This window comes from Phytophthora sojae (genome assembly GCF_000149755.1).
Source record: "Phytophthora sojae unplaced genomic scaffold PHYSOscaffold_6, whole genome shotgun sequence".
In the NCBI taxonomy this organism is placed as follows: Eukaryota; Oomycota; class Peronosporomycetes; order Peronosporales; family Peronosporaceae; genus Phytophthora; species Phytophthora sojae.
This window is the reverse complement of record NW_009258120.1, coordinates 1,175,434-1,201,493: the sequence shown is the minus strand read 5'-3', so window position 1 is coordinate 1,201,493 and position 26,060 is coordinate 1,175,434. Positions and strand designations below refer to the sequence as shown.

Genomic DNA, 26,060 nt, shown 5'->3' with positions numbered 1-26,060 from the left:
CGTCTCGGCGTCGTCAACGTCGCCGCTGAGGCGCAGCCTGCGCTGCGGGTGCTGCGGCGGTTTGTGGTCGTCCTTGCTCCTGTCCTTCTCCTTGAGCTGCAGCTGCTGCAGGCGGCGGCGGCCGCCCTTGTCGCCCAGCGGCTGGTGCGGCTGCCAGAACTTGCGCTCCTCGACGGCGGGCGGCGTCGCGACCACGCCCGCAGGCGCGGAGCCGCTATTGCTGCTGGCCAGCAGCGAGCTGGTGGTGCGGCGGATCAGGTCCAGCGGCCGCCGGTTGAAGAAGATGTGCGCGAGCGAGGAGGACGGCTTCTTGCCCGCGGGCGCGGCGGGCCGGCTGTCGTCCGTGGGCTGCGGCTCGAGCTTGTGCGGCGCCGCGGCGGTCGAGGCGGAGCTGGGCGGCGCGGGTGTGAGCGCTGGCAGCAGGCGCTGCGCGCGCCGCGGGGGCCGCGAGCCGCGGGACGACGTGCTGGACGGCGGCGGCGGCTCCATTGCTGTGTCCGTGTCTGGCGGCTGAATCTAAATCGGGCCTGGACGCAGGAGGTGACGATCCAGCGCTGCTAAAAAAGGAATGTTTTCGATTCATTCGAGCCCGGCATCGCAGCAGCTCCCGTGCCTTCAACGCGAGTGCGGCCCCATAGTGATTGATAGTCAGCGCCGCGCCCGGGCGCCAGATGGGTAGTGTGTCGCACACGCCACGAATTTCCGGCATCCAGCAGCATCTGGCCGCTTCGTGGCTTCCGCATTCTCCGCTGGAGCAGCGCGACCCCATGCAAGTATCGAGCCATTGCGCGCGGTCGTGCATGAAGACGTCGGGCATCATGCCATCGCATCGCAGCAAGCACGTTGACGCAGTGCAACCTACCCAAAAGCATATAGAAGCCTACCGACGGCATATTAGCAAATTTGGGGGTTACGAGAGCTCCTCGCTGTATACGAATGCAGACCTCGTCCCGACAAGCATCGGGGCCACCCAGATGCAAGTTGCCGCACCAGCATACAGTAGCCAGCCCGCCAGCTTGCATGGAACCACCCGCTGCTGCGCGCTGCCTCTCGACGCCCCGCTCAGGCTTCGACTCGACTCGCGTTCGCGTTCGCGTTCGCGTTCGCGAGGACCAGCCTTGAAGGCAATGGCAATGGCATTGCCTTCAAGGCCAGCGGCGGCCAGCGATCTTATCCTTGATACAGGCGCCCGTCTACAGTCCCGACGAAATCAGAGGCGCCACGGCGGTTTCGCCTGAGATCCCACTGCGAGCAGCGAGATGACGCGGCGAGATGACGCGGCGAGATGACGCGGCGACTCGCGGGCGCAGCGCGATCACCGCTTCCTGTGAAGTGGCGAGCGCTGCTTGCTGCTTGCAGACTGCGGGTAACACCAAGCCGCTGCTGATCGCGGGCGAGGCGAAGGCGGGTGGGACCGGGCGGCTTCGACTTCGTCGACGGAGTGTGTATCCAGCGCGGGGATTGCTCAATGCTTCTGATTCCAGGCGCTCTATGCCGCTGACCTCAACGGTTGAGGTTGCCCTTCCGCTACTAGCGAAATGCGGGCAGAGCGGGGGCGCGCGAGGGCGCCCGCGCCATTTTTCGGCACCGCTGCGTGCAGGAAGGAAGGAAGCGCAACCAAACGCTGCTTTTTTGCTGAGCATGGCCACTCGCTCGCTCGCGCTGCATTCTTGCACTGCTGCTGCTGCTCTGCGTGACGTGACGTGATGCTGCCATTGCCGTTGCCCCAAAAGGATCTCGCTGCGAGAAGTGGGACGGTTGCACTTGAAGTGGGCCCGGCTAGCGGCCCCGGACGGTGTGGCGCACACCACGGGTACAGAGACACAGACACTTCTCGTTTCTCTGCCCTCGGGAAAGCCGTGCTTTGCAGCAGCGGGCGCGACGCGGACACCAGCGGGGCGTCCATCTTGTTGATCGGCGATCAGATGCCGAGGCGGCGGCCTCCACGGTGGCTGCAGCTAGCTCGCCGCAACGTCCGCTCCGGAGGCCGCTGGATGGAAGGAAGGCAGGAGGCGATGCAGACTGGCAGGCAGGTACGAGCTGATGATGATACCCGTCGTGCTCGATGGTGTCCGAAGCTCTATGGATCGCCGCGAAGCTCCGCAGCTGAGGACTGTCGCCATCTGGGAGCGCCGCCCGAGCCTTGGACCGACGCGAGTGTCCTCCAGCACCTTCGGAGCCCCCGCCATGCTCTGCGCGGCGCGCGGGCTCTGCGCTCGGTCCCTCCAGTGGCGCTGCACGCAGAGCAGGGGGGTCCGGCCCAGCCCCAGTGCAGCGGCGTCAATGTGAGCAGTCCAATGCCTGCTCCTGCAGCAGGGCAGGAAGAGCCCACGAACGTGCGCGGAGTTTACTCTTCAACCGGCGGCCTGATATTCCAACTCAGGCCGGTGTGTCGGCGGCGGCGCCACCGGCAGCGTTTCGCTTGCCGGCGTGTCGGGCGCAGCGGCAGCACTTTGCAGGACACGCGCGCAATATCCTTGGTTAACCGACGTCGGTGGACTATCATAGCGTGCGGCGGGCCGGCAGTACGAGCCGCGCGATGACTGTAAAGCTTCTTGGCGCACAGCGATCCGAACCCACGCCCGTTTTGGCAATCGCACGCCAGGACGTATAACTCGCCGCGCCCGGCAGAAGGTCCGCGCCGCAGCTGTATCGGTCGCCGTCGCCAGTATCCCACGGCGGTCTCTGCACGAGACCGAGGCGAGGGCAGCATGAGGCGGCCCCGCCAAAGCGCTTGAAGCTTGCCGCCGCGAGGGTTTCGCGCCGACCCGCACTGCTCCGGCCGCCGGCAACCGCCCTGGAAGCATAGCCAGCTCGGCTCAGCTCGGTGAGGCAGGCCCGCCGACATCGTGCCAGCAAAAAAACAACCAAGGCAGAGACTGCGGCAGCGCAGTTGGCCGCGCGTCGAACATAAAGCCAAGGTGGCTGTTGCCTGCGACGGAGCGCGCCCAGCGCTTGCAAGGTGTCCACCGCAGTGGTTGCGAGGTGCATTCCGCCCGCAAGACGCTGCGGCCGAAGGCATCAAGCGGGTGTGCTGCGGGCGAAGCTTAGCGGACGTTTCTAGCGGCACAGCCCAGACCTAGCGCCTTTTTTCTGGATAGCTCGAAATTCACCAAAGGAAAACCTTTCGGCGCCAAAAAGTGCTCCCAAACCGATGCCGAGGTGGATTGAACGCCGCTGCACGGCCAGCGCAGGCTGGTGTGACTATCGGGTCACGAGTGCCCGTTACTCACCGCGCGGCTGCAGCGCGCCTCAGCCTCAGCGAATATTGGCAGGATTTTCACCATAGTGCGGACAAGAACAACAAGCAATATGCTCGCTCGCTGCTGCTGCTCGAGCCGGGCCGGGCTGGTCGAGGCTCTGTCTGTATCAGGCGGTCCCTCCAGTTGCCAGTTGGCTCTGCTAGCGTCAACTTTTTGAGCAGTTTTGACCAATCCGCGCGCTCGCTCATCTTTCCTGTTGTGATATTCGCGTTACTGCGGGCGCATCCCCCAAAATTGGAAGGAAAAAAAGTGGTGTGCGGCACTCCACGCAGCAGCAGCAGGCAGCAGCGGCGCGGCTCGGACGAGCGCCGGGCCAGTCCCATTCGCCATCTTGCTGGCCACGACACAGACAGACAAGCAAGCGCTTCTGGTAGCCGGGTCCGACTGATCTCGCGCTGCTAGTCCAGCCAGACAGGGAGCATCGAGCCGAGCAGCAGAGCGCGCGCGGTGCACGCAGAGCACAGGGAGTGACACAGGGAGAGGACGCAGGGATGGAGATCGCCAAGAACGTGCGCGACTTCCTCGTGGGCATGAAGGAGTCGCTGTCCCCGGAGGAGGACCAGCTGCTCTCGAGTTTGCAGACGCTGCACGAGCAGTACCTCAACATCATGGAGGACTTCCACGGGCAGGTGAACGCCCAGGCGCTGAGCATGAGCCCCGAGGCGCGCGTGGTGGCGCACCAGCTGCGCCTCAAGATCTACCAGGACTGGCGCGCCAAGCTCATGGAGCGCGTGTTCGACAACTCGAAGGAGATCGCGTCGGCTGAAGACGCGGAGACGCACAAGCCCGGCTGCGACTGCTGTTTCTGCGAGCTGACGCGGCGGCTGAGCAGCTACGAGACCGTGACGGCCGAGTACATCCAAGTGAGTACGCGGATCAAGAACCCGGAGAACGACGCCGGCGAGGACAGCGTCTTCACCATGCCGGACTTCCTGGCCACCTAGGGGGCGCCACGCGGGAAGGGAGGCACGCCAAGCTAGTTAGGGATTTCTCGGCAGCGAGTGCGCCGGGAACGCCCGCGGATCTCGTGTGGAACGAAGAGAAGGACTGCATCGCGAGATGGGACCGCCCCCGCGCCTCGGGGAGGCTGCCGAGCAGTACAATACGTGGAACTGCTACTACTACAACAACAACAACAACAACAAGAAGAGGCGCTCGCGCGGCGCTGCGATCGTGGAAGTCGCGGCCGCCCCGGCGCGAGCGAGTGGGTGTGTGTGGAACAATAGAGTGCTCCGACTGCGTCTTCGCCGTCACCGGAAGCGCGTGCATTGCAGTCGGTAGTGGTATTATGATCCCCCCCGCCTCGGTGCGCAGGTTTATAAGCAAGTTTATAAGTAACAAAGGGCTCGTTTGATTCGTTTGGGTGCGCTAGCTAGCTGGTCGTAGCGGGGGAGGCAGGCAGGAATCCGGGACCGACGTCGCGCGCCACGCAGCATGCCGCTAGCTAGCTCGCTCGCCCGCTCGGCTCCCGTCACCCTCGTCCAAGCTCTGCGCCGCGCGACGAGCAGGAAACGAGCCGAGCCCCAGCAGAAGAGTACGCGCGCGTGCAGATAACCTGCCGAGAATACAGAGAGCTTCAGACAGTTCGTTCGTCCCTCCCTTCCTTCATCGTGGCTTGCCCCGGTCACTGACTGCTGCTGTTGTCGCGGGGCCCAAAAAGTATCCTTTCTGCGGTGCCGTGCGTACGTGGCCGACCTCGCGCCGGGCTGAGGCCAGTGGGGCGCATGCCACATGGGCCCGCCACGTTGGGCCCGCGGTTTCGCCTTCCTTCTCCCCGTCGTTGAGCGCGTGGCCATTTCGACGGCGCTCGAAGGTAAACGCCGTGATATCCTGGGGCTCGACGCTGACGCCGCCGCTGCCCGGGGCATTGCACGCGGCCAGCGCCGCACGCGGCCTTGCTCACGCGGTCCAGCGCCCCGGCGCTTGCACGCGACGGCTGACGCATGCTGCGCCCGCAAGTCAAGTTTGCAAAGACCCGCAAAAATTAACGTTCGAATCGAAGCGCAAAAATTGGCCCCCCACCGCGATTTTTCGGCTGGCTGCCTGCGAGAGTGCATGTAAGAGTATGCGGGGTCACAGGGGGATCGGCTCTCGCGCCGCCGCAGCATTCAAAGTGTTGATGAAACCGCAGCGACAGAGATCAGCGTGCAGCCCCTGCACTATCGCGTTTCGGGGAGCGGCCGCGCAGCCGGTCAAGAGAACCCGGCTGAATGGACTGCGAAAATGCTCCGAAAAGCTGGGTTGCGCTTGATTCTCCCGTTGCCGTTGCTGTTGCGGCGGACACGACCAGCGGAAGGCTGCATCGACGTGGGGGAAGCTGCAGGGCGCATACACCAGGGCGCATATACCGTGGGGCGGGAGAGGCCGCACTTCAACGAGGGAGGACACACAACTTGGGCCCGACGCTGCTTGGCCGCTTCAACGGAAACCTGCCGTGCAACCAGGTGGTCCCGCGCCTGAATTCGCCCCCCCCCCCCCCGCCGAGGCCTCTTTGAGGACCCGTGTCGTCCACCAAAACGAGGCGTCTTGGTGCGCGAAAGCCTCGTTTCGGCCGCAGCAGCAGGGCCTCCGCCAAGTCCACGGCACCTTGCAGTGCCTCTTTCCTCCGCGCATTGCAGCTCGATTGAGTCAAGAGCGGGTCGGCCTTGCAGATCCCGCAGGCTCGCTGCTGCTGCAGAAGTCGGCGTCAGCGAGCGAGCGCTGGCGGCCTATCCACTGGTGCTGCGTCCGTATCGTTATCATCGAGCTCGGACCTGGCACTGCCAGTGGCACTGCCACTGGCAGGTCCTCTGCAGGTCCTCTGCAGGTCACCCGCAGATTCTGCAGGTGCAACGAGCCGGAGACCGCCCCCACCAGCCGAGCAGCGGCTTTCCAAAGAGCCTCACGCAGCGAATACACTTGCTCCGAGCGATACAGTGCTCGCCGATCGACAGCAGCAGCAAGATCCGTTGAGCCGACGAGGGACGTGCGCGTACATGTAGAAGTCGGCTCCGCTTCGGACGTGCATATGGGCGAGATGCGGTCATTCCAGCAGTCGCGATCCCCAAGGCGAATTTCTGATCAAAAAAGTCGCAATGGAAATGTGACGTGAGGGGCGACGCTGGGACTTTCTGGTTGGCGAGAGCACTGCAACGCGGGCTCGTTTGCGGCGACGCCATCACCGCTTAGCGCTCGTAAGCGCTCACAACCGAACGGCGGCAGCAGCGCGCGTGCCTCGCTGGCCAGCCACGCGGCGCAAGGCTCTCGGCGCTTCTGCCCGCTTGGCTTCACTCGGCCCGTTTGATTGACTGTGAGCGGGGCAATGTGGCGACGAAGGTGGCAATGTTGCAGAGCGAGCCGGAAGGACCTGAGTTCGTGGCAGCGCACTGCAGCGCGCTCTTAGTCAGGGAGGATGCCCCGCCGCCGCCATTTCGATCGACGCAGCACCATCTGAGGAGGCCAGAGGCAACCAGACGAGGAACGCCGCCGGCCGCTTCGCGCACGACAGCGAGGCACGGCATTCGTGACGTCGCCTTTCATGCCAGACAGGTCGCGAGCGCAGTGGCGTCGACGCAGTTGTCACGCAATGGCATGTCCGCCAACTTGCTGCTCGAAGTGCTCGCCGCACAAAATGTTTTGTGATCTCGTGAAAATCGCGTTTCGAAAAAATGACAGTGGTGTACTGGTGTGGTACACATCACTTCAATTTTCACATTGCGAACTTTCGCCATCCTACCATCATGGTGCGTGGATCTGCTGGCGACTCCGCGCTCGCGGCCTCGCGCTGACCGGCCCGCGCGGCCCCTTTGTGTGTATCTGTGTGGTGATGTATACCAGGCGGCGGACCGCTTCAACATCAACCGGCAGTGGGAGCACCTGCAGGCCAAATACGTGGGCACCGGCCACGCCGACACTACCAAATTGTGCGTGCGGATAGACAGCTTTGTGTGGCCTGCTCGTACTGACTCCAGCCGTTGCGCTTTGATTTATTTACTGCAGTGAGTGGGCCGTGAACCAGCACCGCGACACGCTGGCGTCGCACCTGGGCCACTCGGACATGCTCGCGTACTTCGCCGTGGCCGAGAACGAGTCCATGGGCCGCGTGCGCTACAACATGCTGGAGAAGATGCTGCAGCCGTGCGGGCCTCCACCGCAGAAGGAAGACGAATAGCCTCCACCTCGCTCAGCTGCTGTAGTGGAGGGCGGCTGATGCTAAGACGCATGGAAAATAATGCAGCGCTCATGAGGTCGGTACTTTTGCTGTATGTACTCAGCTTGTGGGGGCTAGTTCGTCTGCGTGTTGCCCACATCTCGGAGGTTGATTTGGACAGTTGCTGGACTTCCAGCTCGACACGGACGAGCGTACGGTACACTGGTCGTCCTGAATGATGCGCGCCTCGAGCGACACCACGCCGTGCAGCTCCGAGAGCAGATTCGCCTTCGTGCGGAGGAGCTCGGTTTCCGACATCTGCACACTAGTGTGTCAGTAAGGAAGAGTTAATGGACTGGCCGTCTCGCCCACAGCTACGCACCGTACGCAGATTCGCAGCGCTGAGCATTGGTAGCGGCGGTGAGTTCCGAGACAGTCGAGCGCGGTCTTGCTTCCGGTATACGTTCTTGTAGAACTCGAGCTCCTGTGATGTCTCAACGGTGCCGCGGGAATTGGACGTTGGAGGACGATCTTCACAGCGGCCATGGTTAGTGCACAATGGCTGCGCCCAGTACATTGTGCCGCTACGTACCTTCAACTTCTCCCGCTTTTGCCGTTGGCGCGCGAGGCCCTGCAAGCCGATCCAAGGTGTCCTGGGAGAAGGTCGCTCTGTGCGTCTTCTCCTTCTGCCGGTGCGTCCTCTGCTGAGCGTCGCCAGCTTCGGGCGCCACTTTGACCACCCCGCCCGTCGCCTTCCACTCGGCAATTTTGGTGTTCAGCAGCAGCGCGTGGTCCTCCTGGATGTGGCGCAAACGATCGCGATCCGAGCTCCGCTCACGGGCAAACTGCTTCTCTAACCGCTTGGCCGCCTGCTTGCTGGTGGCCTTGCGCAGCTTCTGCTTCCGCTGCTCCTCCGCCTGCAGCGCATCCTGCACGGCCTGGATGTAGTACGCGTTCTGCTTTGCGCGCAGCAGCTGCAGAGCGGTCGCAGTCTCCATGCCGCCCATGGTAGGTCAACGAGCCAAGTAGCGAAGTTCTGATGGAGATGGCTACACTGGTTGAAGCATCTAAAATTAGTCTGAAGTTGGCCTACTGCGAAATTCACTTTTCGAGGAGAATATTGCGTTGGGCGTGATGGCGAAAATCAACCTAGTCACCAAGCTGGAGGCACGCCTTCATCCATGCACCAGTGTGTGTCTCCGCAACCTCGTTCATAGTCCAAGCTGCCTCAAGGAATCGCGGGCATCGCAGAGATCTGTGTTGGGCCTTCCAGCTCAATTTCCGAGCCATGTGACACCATGTCCGCCAAGGAAATCGACCGTTGGTCTCCGGCTTCGGCATTACATGCGCATGCACACTGCCGAGCGCGATGATAAGGATACGGAGGATGCACAAGTTGTGCAGCACAACTCGCAGGCTTCTGCGGACCGCAGACTGCGGCGGTAGCGACAATGGACAGGCCTCCTGCGTCTTCGGCAGGATATTGCTCTTGGCGGCACGACGCAAGCCAAGCACGCGGCTTCGAGCAGAGGCGGAGGCGCCGCAGCTTCGCGTCTGACTCGCCGAGTCGCACAATTGACGTGACGCGGAAGTCCTGCCGCTGCTCTGCCCGGCCGCCACTGCAACGTGTGTCGTAGAGGATCCAGCCATTGCTGGTGGAGGTCGCGCACCAAGAAACCTCGGGGCGGCCGGCCCCCGAGGTTTCTCGGTGGACGCCACGGCCTCAATGAGGAGCGGCCCGCGGCGTCGTCACGGAGCCCGTCGAGACTGCGTGTGTCTCAACAGTTTTGCTCGGCGTTACGGGGCCAAAGTTTGGAGCAGCAAAACTTTGGCCAGTTGTTCCTTGAAGCTTGGTCTCGCCTTCCGGTGCGCCCGAGACGACGCCGCGCCGCGAAAAAAATGCTAGGCCCGTTGAAGCCCGGGGTGCTGCACCCCGCAACGGCGGTGAAAAATGTCGTGAACCCCCGCGCTGACGCAGCGGGCAACGCTGTCCGGGCCGGAAGCAATGACTTTCACAGCAGAGAGCGACCAACGGTGTCGTGCAGCAATAGGTTTGCACAGACAATTAGAGTAGGCAGTGCAGCTCCCAAAAGTACTTGTTGCAATCTGATGGCTACATTGTGTTCATCGCACACAACGTAGCCATTCACTGATTGTGCATTCCGGCATTTTGTAGAGCTCCATCAACCACCATGCGCTTCCGGCCGTGCATCGACATCCACGCCGGCGAGGTGAAGCAGATCGTGGGCTCCACGCTCACGGACAGCGAGGGCGCCGCGCCCGTCACCAACTTTGTGGCTTCGCAGAGCGCCGGCGACTTCGCGCGGTGCGTCACCAAAAACGCCTCGACACTTTTTGTCATTCCGACGCATTCCCTCATCCATCGCTTCTAACGCGTCTCCAATGGTTTTCTGTACTGCCACAGCATGTACCAGAAGGACGGACTGGTGGGAGGCCATGTCATCATGCTCGGAGCCTCGGAAGCCAACACGAACGCGGCGCTGGAGGCGCTGCAGGCCTATCCGGGAGGACTCCAAGTAGGCGGTCAGTACAAGAGCTCTTGTGTGTGCCATTGCAGTGACCTGATGTTAGGGTGCTCTGTGCATTGCTATGGCTGCTGCTAGGCGGCATCAACGCCGACAACTGCCAGTTCTTCGTGGAGAAGGGCGCGAGCCACGTGATCGTCACGTCCTACGTGTTCCGCGACGGCCAGATCGACTTCGAGCGGCTGGAGAAGCTCAAGCAGCTCATCGGCAAGGAGCACCTGGTGCTGGACCTGAGCTGCCGCAAGAAGGCGGAGGACAACAAGTTCTACGTCATGACGGACCGCTGGCAGAAGTTCACCACCACGTCCATTGAGTGCGTTCGTTGGGCAAAATATATTGGTTGGAGCCGCTCCTTAGCGACTAACGTTGGCTTTGTGTTGCAGCAAGGCTCTGTTCCACCGCCTGGCGGAGTACTGCGACGAGTTCCTGGTGCACGCGGTGGACGTTGAAGGCAAGCGCTGCGGCATTCAGGTGCGAAGCCTCCCAGGTGGTTAAACTGTGGACTTTAAAGCTCATACTGACCGACCGAGTCGTTTGCTATTATCTGTTGCAGCAAGAGCTGGTGGAGCTGTTGGCGAAGTGGAGCCCCCTCCCCGTTACGTACGCTGGCGGTGCTAGCTCCTTGGTGCGTTTGTTCACTCGTAGCGCACGTCATGTGGTCGAGTGCTCACAGAATCGTGTTAACAGGATGATCTGGACTTCGTGGAGCGCATCGGTAACGGCAAGGTGATGAATTGACAGCACGCTTGCCTGCCTGTCTATTGTAAACTCGTTCTAAGTCGCTTGTCGTGGCAGGTGGATCTCTCGATCGGCAGCGCTCTGGACATCTTCGGCGGCGACATTCTGTACGAAGACGTCGTGGCTTGGGACAAGAAGCGTGCGGAGAAGTAAGGTCAAGCCTAGAGGTCTCTGCCGCGTCGTGTCAAGCGGATGCACCGTTTCAAAACGCGCGTTCATTTTGCAGTCTTCCTCGAGCTGTGCAAGAAGCTGCGCGAGCACATAGATACCTTTCGGCGAGGCAAGTTCAAGCGCTGCATTGGGTGGTAACCTAATAGATAGGATGCTCCGGTAGGTCGAGCTCTCCGCGCTATTCATCCACGGCATCTTCAAACTCGTCCCTCTCGCTCTCCTGTCCGTGCTCAAGCTCTGTCTGCAGCTCCGTCGGATGTACTGCAACCTGAGGAGCAGCCGTTTCTTGGTGATGATCCCCCTGCTCTTCTTCTAGCTCGAGCAGCGCTGCTGGATGCACTGCAGCTGCGTCCTGGACTTGATATGCATTGTCCTCTCCTGCCCAGCGCTCTGCCATCTCTGCAGGATGCACTGCAGCCTGCTCTTCTCCCCAGTAGCGCACACCCTCCTCAGCCTGCGGATAGGTCGAGTGGGCATCTTCCTGGAACATGTACTGGTATCCTTCGTCGCCTGCCGCTGGAGGATATGAACCGGCGACTGCATCCTCCGCCAGGTCGTTCGGATCGACCGGAGAACTTGCAGTCATCGTCGCCTCGGCCACCGCCTGCGCAGCGATCTGCAGTGCCTCCTTGAGAGTCACGATCTCGTCCTTGTAGCTGCGCAGAAGCTGCTCGAGGCCGGCGCGCGATTCGTACTCGCGCTTGAGCGACTCGTGCGCTGCGTCCTTCTGCATCCGAACGTGGAGGAGTTTCTGCGTGGTTCAAGACGATCGCGTTCAGATCCGTATCCACCACCAAAGCCATAACGCTTGAAGAACGTACCAGTTGTTCCTGCTCGAGCAGGATACGGGTGGCGTCGTGCGCAGCGCGTTCCTGGTCGACGAGTCTCCGCACCAAACGCAGCACGCGCCACACGCGCAGAATCCCCAGTAACCGCACAGCTACAAAGCGAAGGTGAAGGTGAGAGAGAGATCTCCTATAATTTCAAGCCACCGCAGACACTCACCTTTCGACTGCGCGTAGAGCTCCATCGCCAGAGATACTCCGACAACCGCCGTATCCAGCACATACCCAGCATGCGCGAAGAACTGACGCCGGAACGCTGCTAGCAAGACGGCCAACTCGATCAAGAAGAGGAACAGCGTGAAGCCGGTGAAGGACTCGACCAGTCGAGTCGCAATCCTCGCCAGCACCGATCCAGCCACGTCTAAGCTTGCGCCTGCATTGTCGCCGTGGCTAATGAGCTGCTGTAATGCCAACGCCAATTGCTGCTGGTCGTGTAGATGCATCTCCAATGCAGTGCAGCCAATGTCCATTGCGATGAGCACGACCATGGTCATCTGCATCTCTGTCGTCTCCACAATCTCCCCAAGTCTGGCCTCAAGGGACGGCAACTGCTCGTCTGCATCCTGCTCACCTTCTCTGTGTTCCTGTTCTCCTGCTCTGACATCGCTGCGACTGCTGAGCCGCTCCTTAAGCCGTCGCTGCTTCTGCTTCCACGACGAGCTACTGCTGTTGCTCTTGCTGCTGCTGCTACTGCGCGTGCTGACGGTGGACTCGGCGTCGCTGGCCACACCGCGCGCCGACGCCTTGCGCTCTCCAGTCCTGTGACGGACAGACTTGCGCTTCTCCATCAGCAGCGTATCTAAAAGATCAACAGGTGGAGCCAAGGGGTGTCTGAAAGATCGGCACGCGACGGTTTATATTGACGGGAATAGCGGGGCCGTGTGTTTAGTGCCTACCTCACGGCAGCTTGAACACTGTGTTCTGTTCCAGATGCAGCACCGACTTGGACAGCGTGTCGAGCTGGTTCAGGTCCACGACCGTCGAGGGCCCGCGTCGCACGTTGCCCAACGGCTTGGGCATGATCATTTGGTCCGCTGCGTTCACCTCCCAGTTCAGCGACGAGCAGTCTATTGCAACAATGAAACGTGAGTGCTTAACACTTACACCAGCACAATGCTACCTCTAGTAGTTACGTACATTGCATCGCGTCTTCGTGCCGAGCGAAGCCCAGCGCCAGCGCCGCGTCGCTGACCGAAATCGTCGAGTACGCGAGACTCAGCAGCTCAGCAGTGCCCTCACGAGTGGCAGCTACACAAATACCACCACAATACAGCAGCAACATTCAAGTTCAGCATCAGCTCCAGCACAGCAACTCAATGAGAAGAACTTGACGCACTCTTCAGGGCCTCGATGAGTCCTTGCAGGGACGGAGACCAGTCGTAGTCCATCGCGGCGTAGGCTGCAGCCAGGTTCCTGTCCCCATAAAACCGCAAGTACTCGTCAGCAACTGCAACGCATTAACTCACTTGATCTCTGCGTCTCTCACCGCTGCCACAGCGCCTTGCCAATCTCCCACACAGCGCGAAGCTCCTCGGAGTTTTCCTTGATCTCGGGCACGATGCGCTTCCACAGGAACCGCGCGTCGTTCCTGCAGGTAGGGGACAATGCAGCCGTCTTTCAGTCTACCAACCCATCTTACATTATGTAGCCATGTTGCTCGCGCACAGGTTCTTCGCCAGCAGCACGACGAGCAGGTAGCTCGCGTAGAAGTCCGGGGTCAGCGCGGCGGCGAGCGGCGCGGTCGTCGCAGCGGCCGCCACGAGCTCCAGCTCCTCGGACAGCGTCTTGAGCTGCTGCGCCAGCTGCTGCGCGGCCTCGCGGTCACTGGCGGCGGCGTGGGCGGCCAGCAGCTCCTCGCGCTGCGTCTGCAGCATCAGCACCAGGTTCTCCATGATACACTTGGATGCAAAGTGACGGAACTGCGATCAAGAATACACAAATCTGATTCCATGGCTGAGTCGTGACTCAGAAATAGTCCTCTATGGCTACACTTTTAGTCTCAGTACTCAGTTCCCTCTTCTAGAAGAGAACAAATAGGGGACGACGATGGCGACGTCCGAGCAGTTCCTGACCAAGAATTACGAGAAGTGGAACAACTTCCAGGTGCGTGCCAGCTTCTGCACCGCCTTGTCCATCGCCTGGCGGTGCCGGTCGTGCCGTCCAGGTCGTCTGGATCGCTAGTAAAGTCGAAATCCCCCGTCGACTACCCAAATTCTTACCTATTTTCCTCGTTTTTGACGCTGCTACTGCCTCCCTGCCGCTGCTACTGCCTCCCTGCCGCTGCTACTGCACTTGAAGGATGACTCGGACTCTGACAGTGAAGATGTGCCTCGTGTGCCCACCCAGTTCGAGGTGGAAGGCGATGGTTCGTGCCCAAATACACACAATGTAGCCATGTGTCAATGCTCAATTAGAACAGGGCTGACTGTATCGCTTGCTGCTGCTTGTAGCCGACATTGTGGTGAGCACGGAGATGCTGCTGACGCCCAAGCAGGTGGAGCGCTACCGCAAGCTGGAGAAGAAGCAGTTGGAGGTGTGGCAGGTGGTGGTGCGCCAGCTCCGAGTGTGGTCGGCGTCCAGCGCCGGCGCTGAGGAGGGACAAGACGCCGTGCCCTGCCGCCCGTACTGCATTCTGGTGAACAACCTGTACCCGCTGGGGCAGGTGGTGTCCAAGAAGATCTGTGACCCGCCGGAGGTGTACCCGTCGCCCCAGACCGTGCTGGACCTGACGCTGCAGGCCATGCTGGACCCACCCACGAGCACGCCCCAGCACCGCCCCGACAAGGTCGTGTTCCCGGACAAGAACTTTGTGGGGCAGCTGCGCAAAAGCTACTCGGCGCTGGGGATCGAGTGCTCATATCTCTCCGAGTCGGACGGCATCGATGCTTATATTCAGTACGTCTTTGGTCTATATTGCATGTTGATAGGGGGCTGTATTGATGCTGACGCACTTAATTACTTAGGGAGCTCTCGCAGCACTTGATCCGCAAGGATCTTGCGTCCGTGGCGGAGGTGAGCGAGCGTCCTGGACTGATTTCGGGCGCTGGAGTCACGACCGAGGCGCTGTCCGCCTTCTACTCGGCCTGCGATAAATACGCCAAGCTGGAGCCGTGGAACCGCCTCGCCGAGCGCCAGGCCATTCAGGTGGACGCGGTGGGGGAGGAAGAGCTGCGGCTGGATGCGCGTCACCAGGTTGGCCGAGGCACTGTCTTCTCGTCTGTCATCAGCACGCACACGGGCAGTGGGCCGAACGGCGAAAGTGGTGACCATATCCGCGGTTTGGCGCTGTTTTACACGCGCGCTGATCTTGAGCGCCGCGTGCTGCCTCCTGGAGAGAAGCTGGCACTAATGGAGAACCCGGAGCTGCGTCGTTGTGCCAAGTGCGACAAACGCGCTGCCCCGGGCAAGGAGCTCAAGCGCTGCACCCGCTGCAAGTGCACCTTCTACTGCGACGCGCAATGCCAGCGAGGACACTGGAAGGACCACAAGGTCAGCTGCACTCCCCCTGGAGACGCTGCTAGCGGCGCTGGCGAGCACAAGATCGTGTGGGGTGCGAAGGAGATGTCGATCCTCTACGGCCCGCAGACGTCCGTGCCCTTCGACGACCTGGACGTTGTCGCGAAACACTCGTTGCCCATTGCCAAGGTCAAGCTCGAGGCTCTCTACCCGTCGGCTGTCGTGTTCCGCAAGGGTGTTCCGAGCGTGCCCGATGTGACTGAGCTGGCATGGCTGACTCGAGCTCTGAACGCGCAGATCGAGATTGTGAGTAACCAGCCTCTGTTCATGCAGAACACAATGGGCGAGCTGCTGGGTCTGGACGAGCACAACGGCGAGCAGCGCAAGGTGGAGCTGAAGTGCAAGACGTTCGGCTTGGACGACGAGCTCGTGATCCGCAACAGCACCGTGCTCACCATGCAGGACGTGGAGCGGTTGCGGAAGGTGATCAAGAAGCAGCAAGAAGGGGGTGAGACGATCGCCAAGGGCGCTGAAGGCGACGAAGCCAAGGAAACGTCCAAGGAGGCAACGAAGGGCAAGGCCGAGAGCGACGACGACGATGATTACAACGACGGTGAGGATCTGCAGGACGGCGAGAAGGGATGCGTTGTCATGTGAGTAGTTGCAAGGCGCGTTGACATTCGTGTTCTCTACTTGTCGGTGCACTTTGAACAATAATGTACTTCCACATGCAAAATTGAATGCTGTCCAAGTCCGATTAGCGAAGACGTAGTGAGTTCAGTCCCAAATCAAAGCCACAGCTTGTTCGTCAAGGAACTCACCCTAACATGTTGCAGCTTATCTTTTAGTTCTACTGTAGTACGGGGCGAGCAGGCCCGCTGGCCGCTGAGGCAGTCCAGCTGCCCGAGTACATTATTCTCACAGTCACGAGTGCAAGAGGATGGTCGAGTTTACAGCTTTGGTGGCGTTGAAGTTGCCTCACGTACGTGTTATTCATGCCCATCCCCCTTTCTTTAGCGACTTGTTGCTTCCCGTCAACTTTCGGCCGTGTGCCGGGCGGGACCTTTGTCTCCATCCGATTATGGTTTGGAGTACCGCCGCATCACGAAACTCGACTCCGATAATTGATGCCGGTGCTGCATGACCAGCGCCGAGAGCTCGGCCTGACTGCATTGGGCTGGCCAAATCGAATGCTGCTTGGACGTCGCAGATCCGCGTTCGAAACCCAAAGTCACGCTGCTCTTGCAGCTCTTGGCCCAACTCGCTCAGATTTCAATTCGCCCGGTAGCCAACAAGTCGATCGTCGAGTCCACTCTAGAGCTTCAAAAGCCAATGCAAGTACCGTCATCACCGTCGCCAAGCAGCACCAGCGACTACGTTCGCGTGGTGCCGACGCCCAAAGTTGCGTCCACGGCACCGCCCGCTCCAGATGTGCACGCTCCCGTTCGGCCCCGGTGGGTGCTCTACGCCAACGTGCTGGTGGCTCTACTTCAGCCGCTGCAGTACGGGTGGTCGACTACACAGCTGAACCTGACGACGTTCAACAACGAAGACGAATGCGATGCCAGGCCCGTTGCACCCGGCACGTGTCTGATGTTTCCTGGGCATACCAAGGCGCAGTGGACCATCGCCGTCAGCGCCTGGATCGTCGGTGGCATGATCGGAGCGCTCGTGTGTGGACGCTTCTCCAACAAGTTCGGCCGCAAGCGGGTCATGATGTCCAACTGCCTCTTCATGATCGCTGGCGCTGTGGTTCAAGCGAGCGCCTCGAGCATGTGGATGTTCATCGGTGGTCGAGTGGTCTCAGGTATCGCATCAGGGGGTGCCACAGCGGTCATCCCTGGCTTCATCAGTGAGATCTCTCCACCAAGTCTCCGTAACAGCCTCGGTGTAGGCTTCCAGATCGCGATTACTGTCGGGAACCTGTTGGTTGCTATCACGTTCTTCTTCGCCGACACAAGTAGTGGCTGGCGCTACATTGCCGGGTTCCCTGTCGTGTTGGCGGTGCTCTTCTTGGCTCTGGCACCTTTCGTGATCGTGGAAAGCCCGGCGTGGCTGCTCATGCCGGGGAACAACCAACTCGCTGAGAGAGAGCTGGCGCGACTGTATGGCGAAGAAAACGTGTATCTCGCCAAGACGTGGATCAAGCAGAACCATCCTCGAGTTGCCTCAGGCAGCGAGTATGTTGCACCGCAACAAAACGACACAAGGACGGACGAACCAAAGCCGTGCAACTTTGCCAAGTTGTTCTCGCCGATGCTCATTCGACAGCTTCTGACGGCCATCGGTGTCGCTGGAGCCCAGCAGCTCACGGGCATCAACGCCGTGTTTTTCTACTCGTCTACACTATTCGAGCAGGCTGGCATCTCGGACGACCGCATCGGTATCGTGGCCGTCAATTTTGTCAACGTGCTGCCGACCATGTTCTGTGGCATGCTAGCGGCGCGTTTGGGCAACCGCAAGCTCATCCTGTATGGGTTGACGGGCATGTTTTTTAGTGCGGTGGGTATCACCGTGTCGCTTGTTGCTAGTCTGCCTGCGCTCGCCATTGTGTTCACGGCATGCTACGTGACGACGTTTGGCTCGAGTCTCGGGTCTCTGGCATGGGTGGTCATGGCCGACCTGTTCCCGGACGACGTGCGCGCAATGGGTAACTCCGTTTGTGTGGGTTGCAGCTGGCTGTCGAGCCTCGCGGTGGGTGTCTCGGCTATCCGTACATTGCTGCTGCGCTGGTCAACTTCAGCTTCACCCCGTTCATGTGTACGGTTGCGCTGTCGTTCCTCTTTGTGTACACAGTCGTCCCGGACACGTCGGGCAAGACGATGCAGGAGATCCAGGACGAGTTCAACGCGAGGAGGCTATCCAATAAGTAGGTGGGGGAGAAGATTGTGGTTTTATGGACACGCCTCACGTTAGTTAAGGGGGCTCAACAAGTATTAATAAAGTTTAATACAATATACACCCCTGTGCTGGAAGATTGCCATCAAGTTGAAGTTGCAATGTTGCTCATGTTCCGTTGCGCGTTTGTTGCGGAAAAGTTGTCCTAAAACCTTTATAACTATATTCCCGTCATATCGAGCTTCTTCACGTGACGCGCGGACCTCTATCCTTTATAAGCCAGCTGGTCGGGCCGAACACTGACGCGACTTTCTGACTTCACGATCACTTGCTTTCAGTATTGGCGCCTTATTAGCCTTTGGTCCGCCTTTCCAGCGAGCAGCTCCGCAGCTCCTCGCGCCGCATCATGAGCACGAGTCCGTGCAGCCAGCGCGCGGGCACAAGCGCTTCGCCCTCCGACTCCTCCAAGTCGCCGACCATGAGCATGCTGGAGCTGCGTCCGCTGGGGTCACACCCCGTCCTCGGCGACGGCGGCGGCATGTTCTCCGTCCCGAGCTTCCCGTCGGACGCGCACCCGGACCCCGAGCTGGGCGACGACAGCCCCGCGATCCTGCGCCCGTCGTCCGTCGCGATGCTGCGTGGCCAGCGCGTCTCCGAGGACGTCGGCCAGCCCTCGTGGTACGACGAGGAGGCCACGACCAAGCGCCTGAGCTGGTGCCAAGTGCTCCGCCTCTGCTTCGACTCGCTGCTGCTGTTGGCTGTCGCCGCGGGCATCGTGCTGGCCGCCTACGTGCCCGTGGACATTGAGCACGGCGTGCGTCATGGCGGAGCGCTGCCCTACGTCTACGCGGTGTTCGTGGCTGTCGCTGGATACGAGTTCGCGTGGCTGGCGTACCGCGTGAGGCTCAAGCTCTTTATGCCGTTCAAGCTGTACGAGAAGCAGACGTCGAGGGAAATGTACAGACAGATCATCGCCTACGCGGTGGACGAGGAGACGTGCGCAGTCACGGCGATCGCTGAGAGGATGTGCTGCGGCAGTGCGGGATTCGCAGCTTTTGTTGTGTCGACGCTGACTGCCGGGGCCGCGGTGGGGCTCTGCTTCGTGCCAGGCATTACACAGATGCCCATGATTTACGTTGGAGTGAGCACTTTTGTCGGCACATTCTCGGCGCTGTTGGCTCCGAACGTCCCGACGGCGGTGTGCGTGTTGACCCGGTACGCGTACTTCTTCCTGTCGTCGCTGAATGTGATTCTTCGCAGTGCTACGAACAACGCGAGCGTTGTTGATGCGAGTGGCAACGGAAGTGGCTCGACTGAGGATTTTGGTGCGGAGTTGGACAGCCGTCGAGCGATGGACAAATACCTGGCGGTGGTCGTGGAATCCTACTCGCTGCTGCTGCTTGGCGTCTGTGTGTTGCTCGTGACACGCGCCGTAACCAGCAAGGACTCAGTGGAGTCGGCCCTTATGATGGTGCTCGATGTCGCTGGGCTGCTGTACCTCAGCTGTGCTGCCGCTGTTTTGGAGCTGTTCGAGCAGTCGACGCGAGTTCGTGCAAGTGGTGCGCTAGCAGGTTTCTTTGTCATTGTGTGGAGTTCCGAGCTAGGAGCGTTCCTTACCGAGCGCCTTCTGAAGACAGTGCAGTTCCCGTGGATGCATCCGATCTCGAAGCACGTGTCGTCACAGCAGAACCTCGAGAAGTTGCTTGGGGAGATTGGCTTCGCCGTTGGCGCGACGTTTGCTGCTGCCAATTTCGTCGAGTTTGACATGAACACGGACTTCGTGGCGCTGGCGAGCGCAGGCGCGGTGGCGTGCGCGCATGTGGCAAAGCTTTTCCTCGTGAGTCTCAAGAAGATCGCCAAGATCTCGAAAACTGGATCGTATCTACGTGTTGGCGACGGTGTTCTCGACCGCCTCGACACGCTGCTCTTTATGGCCGTGGTGTTTGCCCCATTCTTCCAGCGTGGCGTCTACAACCAGCCGCAGTGGTGATCTGCTTGATAGAACGAAGTCAAGCAACTACCGGAAGAGTATTTAATAATGACGTCAGTGAGTATTTTTCTTTATCGGCATCGCTGTTATGCTCCTTATGAATGTTATGAGTTCGTGCGCGCCGATACAGAGCAGTCGGGACGTCCTGACGCTAGCGACGCTGTTTAGTGGCGCAACATGACAAGCAAAGGCACAGCACCGTAGATCTGTCCCGCCTCGAGGGTTGTTTTTGCGGAAGCTCCCAAATATGTGGCCAATCGCCCCAAATGTCCTAAATAATGAATTGTCTCTGTAACATTTAGGTACATATTTGGGGCTAAGTAAATGACTGCTTTCTCGTAAAACTATCCCAAATATGTACCAAAACGGAGTTGATTGATTATGGTCTATAGTCTATGGGCGAGGGCGAGTGGACGCGAGCGCGAGCCTCACTCGATGCATTCACTAATCGCCAACACCCGCCGATTAGGCGGGGGCGTGTCTGTGCGAGCGAGCGAACGCGAGCGCTGCAACCCGATATTTTATTTCTAGACACCGCGCCTGGCCGAGACGAGGAACTTAGCGTAAGGGACAAGGGGGTGGGGCAGGCCGCGCAGCGGCGCCCCCCGAGCGAAGCGAGAGAGGGGAGGGCCCCCCGCAGACCCGTCGCTAAGTCCGCAGACGAGAGCCAACGCGCGAGTGTCCGCCCTGTGCTGCTCTTTCATACTGAAGGTTATTCTGTCCTAAATATGTACCAAAACGTTCCCATGGTCTTAAATCATTTGGGAAAAACTTTGGGATTTGGGGCGTTTTCGGGGTGCATTATCCAATACCGTTTTTGCCTCCGCGCGCCTTCCTGGACGACACGGCATGAAAGCTGCTCTATGATATGATTCTTTACGATTCAGAATCGGCGTTACGGTCCAACCCGGGCAATCACAGCGTGCACGTGGAAAACCACAAGCCGAAGCACCCGCAGCGATCGCCGTCACAACCTCTAATAACGATATCCACCGCAAACTCGGCCCCCCAGCACATTCCGTCGACAACCGGTAGCTTCCCTGCCGTTCCTGGTTCAGCACTTATTAATACATGTACATCCAAACACGCAAACACCCATCCTACTCCATCCATCCGCTTCGTGCCTCGGCTGCATGGACGCCCGCGCATGACAAGCTCCAGTGGAGCAGTGTTGACTGGTGCAATTTGCAGTGCATGCTTGACGCTCATCCCATCCCGTCCGCGGATGAGGCGGTTAGCCAATCCCGTGTTTGCCCCGCGGTTCTGCACTACTGCTCCCGTCCTACCTTAGCGCCATATGTATCCTAGTTTAAGCGCTTTAACAGCCGCCGTCGGAATGTATACTTGCAAAATGTATGAAATGGCTGATTGTCCTAGTTTAGGCGCCTTGCTGCGTAGCCACTCAGGCCCGGCGCTAACGTACGTGAACGTCTCCTCATGAGCTCCACCGTCACTTCCTCTTTAGACCTCTTCGGAGCAAGCAAGACCAAGCAAAGCAACTAACAGACGCAACATGGGTGACTACGGCCAGTACGACGTGCCCAAGGCGGACGAGATGATCAACTTTAAGGTGGGACAGCCTGCGCCCTCCATGCTGCCGCTGGACAAGATCCGCGAGGCCGCGACGCTCAAGTTCGGCGAGACGGACCCCATGTTCCTGCAGTACGGCGTGATCAAGGGCTACCCCAAGTTCCGCAAGACGCTGTCCGAGTTCCTGACCAAGGGCTACCAGCACGAGGTGGACCCGGAGAAGCTCTTCGTGACCAACGGCGTGACGGGCGGCCTGTCGCTCATCTGCTCGCTGTTCCTGCAGTCGGGCGACCTCGTCTTCATGGAGGAGCCGTCCTACTTCCTGGCGCTCAGCATCATGAAGGACTTCAATATCAACGTGCGCCAGATCCGCATGGAGGAGGACGGCCTCGACATCGACGAGCTCGAGCGCCTCCTCGAGCGCGGCATCGTGCCCAAGATGCTCTACACCATCCCCACGTGCCACAACCCCACGGGCCGCACGCTCTCGGCTGAGAAGCGCAAGCGCCTCGTAGACCTCAGTGTTAAGTACGGCTTCATCATCCTCGCCGATGAGGTGTACCAGCTGCTGTCCTTCCCGCACGTGACGCCGCCCCCGCCGATGTTCACCTTCGACGAGCACGACACGGTGCTCGCTCTGGGCAGTTTCTCCAAGATTCTGGCCCCCGCCCTCCGTCTCGGCTGGATCCAGGGCTCGCACAAGCTGCTGAGCAAGATCGAGGCCTGCGGTCAGCTCGACTCGAGCGGTGGCATCAACCCCGTCATTTCGGGTATTGTCCACTCCGCCATCTCGTCCGGCCTGCAGCAGCAGCACTTAGACACGACTGTGCAGACGCTGTGGGAGCGTGCCGATGCTCTTATGAAGGAGTTGAAGGCTCACCTGCCTGAGGGTGCGACCTTCGAGGTGCCCGACGGTGGCTACTTCGTGCTTGTGCGTCTGCCGGAGGGCATGAACGCCAACGACCTGCTGCCCATCGCCCAGAAGCACAAGGTCATGTTCCTGCCCGGAGCCTCGTTCAGCAGCAACATGAAGAACTTCCTGCGTCTGAGTTTCTCGTGGTACGACTTCCCCGACATGCAGCTCGGCGCCCGCCGTCTGTCCGACGCCATCCGCGAGTACCAGGAGGTGTTCGCTGCCCAGCAGAAGTCCGCCGCCGCTGAGGCCGCCAAGGGCACCACCGAGGGCAAGGGCGTGCGCGTTGCCGTGCACGGCCACGACGGCCGCCTGGGCTCGCTCATCGTCGCTGAGCTCAACAAGCTCACGGACCACAGCGCCAGCTTCGCCGGCGCCATCGTGACCCGCCTCGAGTCCGGCGTCCAGGCCCCGGACCTCAACAACGTGGACGTCGTCATTGACGTGACGCTGCCCGCCGGCACCAAGAAGGTGATCTCGTACCTGCGCGAGCAGAAGGACGCCGGCAAGATCAGCAAGCTGCCCGCTCTGGTCGTCGGCACCACGGGTGCTCTGCCCATGGAGGACCTGGAGGCTTACTCGAAGCTGGCCCCCGTGGCTCTCCGCTCGAACTTCTCGGTGGGTGTGCCCCTTGTGTCCGAGCTCATCAAGGCCGCTGCCTTCAAGCTGCCTGCTGAGGGCTGGAACGTCGAGGTGACGGAGATCCACCACACCAAGAAGCTGGACGCCCCCAGCGGCACGGCCAAGACTCTGGTCAAGTCGCTTGCCGCCACGGGCGCTCCCTGCCTGGGCGAGACCGGCCAGGCCCCGACGCACTCGCTGCGTCTCGGCGACGAGGTCGGCCAGCACACCGTGCTGTTCGCTGGCCCGGGCGAGCGCATTGAGATCGTGCACCAGGCTACCCGCCGCGAGGTGTTCGCCATCGGCGCTGTGCGTGTCGCCACGCAGGCTCCTTCCCTGCCTCTCGGCCTGCACTCGGACTAAACAGCTCGCGCGTGAGTCGGGAGTCTACGCTCTGTAGTGTACTCTAGCCTATGCTCCTATTCTTCTATTGCAGTGTGCGGTGCTCGCCATTGAACTCCGCGTTGGCAACGGTGAACTTCGTGCCATTCAATAAAAATGTTTTACTGCTGCCTTTGACCCTGTGATACCTCTATGGTAGCGTAGTTGATAAGAGGACTTCTCAGTCTTGCATAACTTGTCACTACATATGAATGCATTTGCGTCCCAGCACTGGTCCTGACAAATACATGCACACACAACGCAGAACACTTCATGTTGGTCAAACTTTGTGTTGACTTCTATGAACTTTGGATATTTACGTAGTATCTCAAGTGTAAATTCGCAGCAGCGAGACGATCTCCTGCTGGCAAATGGGGCACGTGGGGTACTCCGACGTGCAGTTGCGGCGGTAGGACTCGGCGTCCTGCTCGCAGAAACACAGGTGACCACAAGGCACAACAGCAGTCACCGCTTGCTGGTCCTTGCACACCACGCACTCGGTCTTCTCGAGTATCACGGCATTCTTCAAGGCGTGGACATTACGATCCACTTCAGCCAGTAGACTGCGTGTTGTCTGCTCCAGCAAGCGCTTCTGGTCAGCTACGAGGGCCATTTTCTCGTTCATCTGTTCGCAGAGCTGCTCGTAGCGCGCCTTCACCGAGTTTTCTTGTTCCACACGCGCCTTCTCGAACGCGAACCGTTTTTCAGCATCGCGCAGCAACACCCGAAACTCGCTAGCCTCCGTCTCTGCAGCGTCCAGTTTCGTTAGCGACTCGTTCAGTTGCTCAAGGAACTCTTCTTCGCGCTGCTTCCACTTGCGACGGAGCTGACGCTCGCCTAGAAGCCGCCGTTGCCATTCAGTCTTGATCTCGGCATTGCGCTTCTTGAAGAACTCCAATTCGTTCATTAGAGAGGCAACCGAAGGGGCATTGTCGTCACTGCCTGTGTAGTCCTCGTCGTTATCATCATCACCCGCACCCGACGTTTGGCTTATCCTCCGTCTCTTACCAGGCGGCGGCAAGCGAGGTGTTCCGGAGCCGCTGTCCGCACTAGCATCAGACTGAACGTCTTTTTGCTTTGGTGTGGATTGCTTAGCACGAGAAGCGCTTGAAACGGGCGTCCTGGTTCTTGAGCTCGATGGTGTCTCCGGGTCGCCTCCGTTACTACTGCTTCGCTGTCGAGCAGCGGCGTCCTGAGCCCTTTTCAGCGCTCGCTCTCGCCGGAGCAGAACCTTCTTCTTCTCTTTTTCTTCAGCCAAGAGTTGAGCACGGGTAGGTTCCTTGATCTTTGACTTGGATTCTGGTGGCCCGATCCAGTGTCTTACATTGCGCACTCCACACACCCAGCAGTTTGCTCCACGACTAGGCACCATCCATCGCGCTGCAAACACCTCGGTGGGGTCGACGTTGATATATCCATCTTCATCCTCGCAATCCTCGCTGCTTGGGTTTGTGGCTACAGCCATCATCGCTTCTGACTTGGTTTTCGTGCCATTCGAGGTAATCGTCGGAGTGTACACCCTCATGGGTGCTTTAAAAAGCGTATTCTCCGATGCATTTTTGCCGATGATACGTAGGTTCACTGCATCAGCTGAGCCCACAGCAGGTAGGTTGTTTGAGTAGTAAAATATGCCATCCGTCGACACAGCAACGACCGCCTTTCCATCGTCGCTAGCTGCTAGCCCCGATGGCTCGAGCATGACGTTGGAACGACGAGACTTGCTGCTTCCACTCCCGTCGATCTTCTCCAGCTCAAACTCCTGACGAGGTAGCCGTTCACAGGGCTCGCTACTCATGCTTGATGAATCAGGTAAGCAGATCCGGTAAGCTTCGCCGATGAGAGAAATACCGTACGCATGCTGGCCATGAATTGCGCCATAGCAAATATCCGCCGTGTTTTGGATATTGAAATGGGTATTCACGGTGTGAACTCCTCCAAGGAATTCCGTGTCGTCCATTTCAGAAGCCGAGTCATCATTGGTCGCGGAAGCTGAGCCCGGTGACGCTTTTCGGAATTCCAGCGGCCACACACGCATATTTTTGTCCTTACAGGCTGCTGCAATCGCCAGCACTCCCGGAGACAGGCTTGACGGAAGAAATGCCCCAACCATCGCCGTGTTACCGCCGGCACCAAAATTTTGCAAGTGTTCCCACACGGGCTCCTGGTGCTGGTTTGGTTCAACGAAACGCCATAAATTCATGGTGCCAACACCAAGTCCGGTCAGGATGTAGTATGCAGACCTGCCACATTATGCGGACAGAACATTTAGCTATTATAACATGCTACAGCAAAGCTGACTTCAGCTTACCTTTTGCCTTTGTTTTCCTGAACTTGGCCGACGGGTGGAACGTACGTTGTCACGTCAGCAAAGCCCTAAAAAAATCAACCCATACATTATGGCATCAGTGCAGGTAAGGCAATGCAAAAGGCGAAACACAACTAACCCGAACTCTGCTGCTGTTATGGAAGTACTTTTGAAATTGCTGGAAGTCGTCATCGTCGCCATCTGCATTAACAATATGAAGTGCAAACATTAGTATACAGATAATAATTGCGAAGGCAGTAAGTAATACGCACCTTTCTCGCTGCGGTAGTGATCCAAATTAATGCTCATAATCGTGCGGGGTTGTGTGTGCCGG

The 26,060-nt window shown here is 59.6% G+C and overlaps 10 protein-coding genes across 10 annotated transcripts; 6 read left to right on the top strand and 4 right to left on the bottom strand.

Annotated features, from left to right (window-relative positions):
* Positions 1-1,062: 1,062 nt before the first annotated feature.
* Positions 1,063-2,848, bottom strand: PHYSODRAFT_334941 (hypothetical protein; the record flags this gene model as incomplete). Its single annotated transcript, XM_009532294.1, has 5 exons — positions 1,063-1,117; positions 1,198-1,360; positions 1,807-1,906; positions 1,974-2,307; positions 2,352-2,848. The coding sequence occupies 5 exons, from the start codon at positions 2,846-2,848 to the stop codon at positions 1,063-1,065; spliced, it is 1,149 nt and encodes a 382-aa protein (XP_009530589.1).
* A 770-nt stretch (positions 2,849-3,618) lies between these two features.
* PHYSODRAFT_354940 (hypothetical protein) lies at positions 3,619-4,621 on the top strand. Its single transcript, XM_009532293.1, has one exon. The coding sequence runs from the start codon at positions 3,755-3,757 to the stop codon at positions 4,205-4,207; it is 453 nt and encodes a 150-aa protein (XP_009530588.1). The 5' UTR covers positions 3,619-3,754; the 3' UTR covers positions 4,208-4,621.
* A 2,361-nt stretch (positions 4,622-6,982) lies between these two features.
* Positions 6,983-7,413, top strand: PHYSODRAFT_259151 (hypothetical protein; the record flags this gene model as incomplete). The annotated part of the gene is made up of 3 exons (XM_009532292.1): positions 6,983-6,985; positions 7,080-7,165; positions 7,242-7,413. The coding sequence occupies 3 exons, from the start codon at positions 6,983-6,985 to the stop codon at positions 7,411-7,413; spliced, it is 261 nt and encodes an 86-aa protein (XP_009530587.1).
* Positions 7,414-7,717: 304 nt separating this feature from the next.
* On the bottom strand, positions 7,718-8,399 carry PHYSODRAFT_511675 (hypothetical protein; the record flags this gene model as incomplete). The annotated part of the gene is made up of 2 exons (XM_009532291.1): positions 7,718-7,923; positions 7,985-8,399. The coding sequence occupies 2 exons, from the start codon at positions 8,397-8,399 to the stop codon at positions 7,718-7,720; spliced, it is 621 nt and encodes a 206-aa protein (XP_009530586.1).
* A 1,160-nt stretch (positions 8,400-9,559) lies between these two features.
* Positions 9,560-10,907, top strand: PHYSODRAFT_286550 (hypothetical protein). The gene is made up of 7 exons (XM_009532290.1): positions 9,560-9,718; positions 9,818-9,936; positions 10,017-10,251; positions 10,322-10,409; positions 10,492-10,563; positions 10,626-10,664; positions 10,734-10,907. Exons 1-7 carry the CDS (start codon positions 9,585-9,587, stop codon positions 10,827-10,829), a joined length of 783 nt encoding a protein of 260 aa, XP_009530585.1. The 5' UTR covers positions 9,560-9,584; the 3' UTR covers positions 10,830-10,907.
* Positions 10,908-11,025: 118 nt separating this feature from the next.
* Positions 11,026-12,180, bottom strand: PHYSODRAFT_512794 (hypothetical protein; the record flags this gene model as incomplete). The annotated part of the gene is made up of 4 exons (XM_009532289.1): positions 11,026-11,225; positions 11,379-11,598; positions 11,669-11,787; positions 11,853-12,180. The coding sequence occupies 4 exons, from the start codon at positions 12,178-12,180 to the stop codon at positions 11,026-11,028; spliced, it is 867 nt and encodes a 288-aa protein (XP_009530584.1).
* A 409-nt stretch (positions 12,181-12,589) lies between these two features.
* On the bottom strand, positions 12,590-13,584 carry PHYSODRAFT_561910 (hypothetical protein; the record flags this gene model as incomplete). The annotated part of the gene is made up of 5 exons (XM_009532288.1): positions 12,590-12,759; positions 12,830-12,940; positions 13,029-13,105; positions 13,179-13,280; positions 13,358-13,584. 5 exons carry the CDS (start codon positions 13,582-13,584, stop codon positions 12,590-12,592), a joined length of 687 nt encoding a protein of 228 aa, XP_009530583.1.
* A 154-nt stretch (positions 13,585-13,738) lies between these two features.
* On the top strand, positions 13,739-15,805 carry PHYSODRAFT_510777 (hypothetical protein; the record flags this gene model as incomplete). Its single annotated transcript, XM_009532287.1, has 5 exons — positions 13,739-13,795; positions 13,991-14,057; positions 14,143-14,587; positions 14,656-15,656; positions 15,693-15,805. The coding sequence occupies 5 exons, from the start codon at positions 13,739-13,741 to the stop codon at positions 15,803-15,805; spliced, it is 1,683 nt and encodes a 560-aa protein (XP_009530582.1).
* A 2,665-nt stretch (positions 15,806-18,470) lies between these two features.
* Positions 18,471-19,976, top strand: PHYSODRAFT_511599 (hypothetical protein; the record flags this gene model as incomplete). The annotated part of the gene is made up of 2 exons (XM_009532286.1): positions 18,471-19,222; positions 19,280-19,976. 2 exons carry the CDS (start codon positions 18,471-18,473, stop codon positions 19,974-19,976), a joined length of 1,449 nt encoding a protein of 482 aa, XP_009530581.1.
* Positions 19,977-21,473: 1,497 nt separating this feature from the next.
* PHYSODRAFT_354938 (hypothetical protein) lies at positions 21,474-24,611 on the top strand. The gene has a single exon (XM_009532285.1). It carries the CDS (start codon positions 21,490-21,492, stop codon positions 23,401-23,403), a length of 1,914 nt encoding a protein of 637 aa, XP_009530580.1. The 5' UTR covers positions 21,474-21,489; the 3' UTR covers positions 23,404-24,611.
* The last annotated feature ends 1,449 nt before the right edge of the window (positions 24,612-26,060 follow it).

Bases quoted from the DNA above. Each gene is read 5' to 3' on its own strand.
- PHYSODRAFT_354940 (XM_009532293.1), top strand. From the start codon at position 3,755: ATGGAGATCGCCAAGAACGTGCGCGACTTCCTCGTGGGCATGAAGGAG.
- PHYSODRAFT_286550 (XM_009532290.1), top strand. From the start codon at position 9,585: ATGCGCTTCCGGCCGTGCATCGACATCCACGCCGGCGAGGTGAAGCAG. The intron at 9,719-9,817 runs GTGCGTCACCAA...GTACTGCCACAG, and splicing joins AGCGCCGGCGACTTCGCGCG to CATGTACCAGAAGGACGGAC. The intron at 10,564-10,625 runs GTGCGTTTGTTC...TCGTGTTAACAG, and splicing joins CTGGCGGTGCTAGCTCCTTG to GATGATCTGGACTTCGTGGA.
- PHYSODRAFT_354938 (XM_009532285.1), top strand. From the start codon at position 21,490: ATGGGTGACTACGGCCAGTACGACGTGCCCAAGGCGGACGAGATGATC.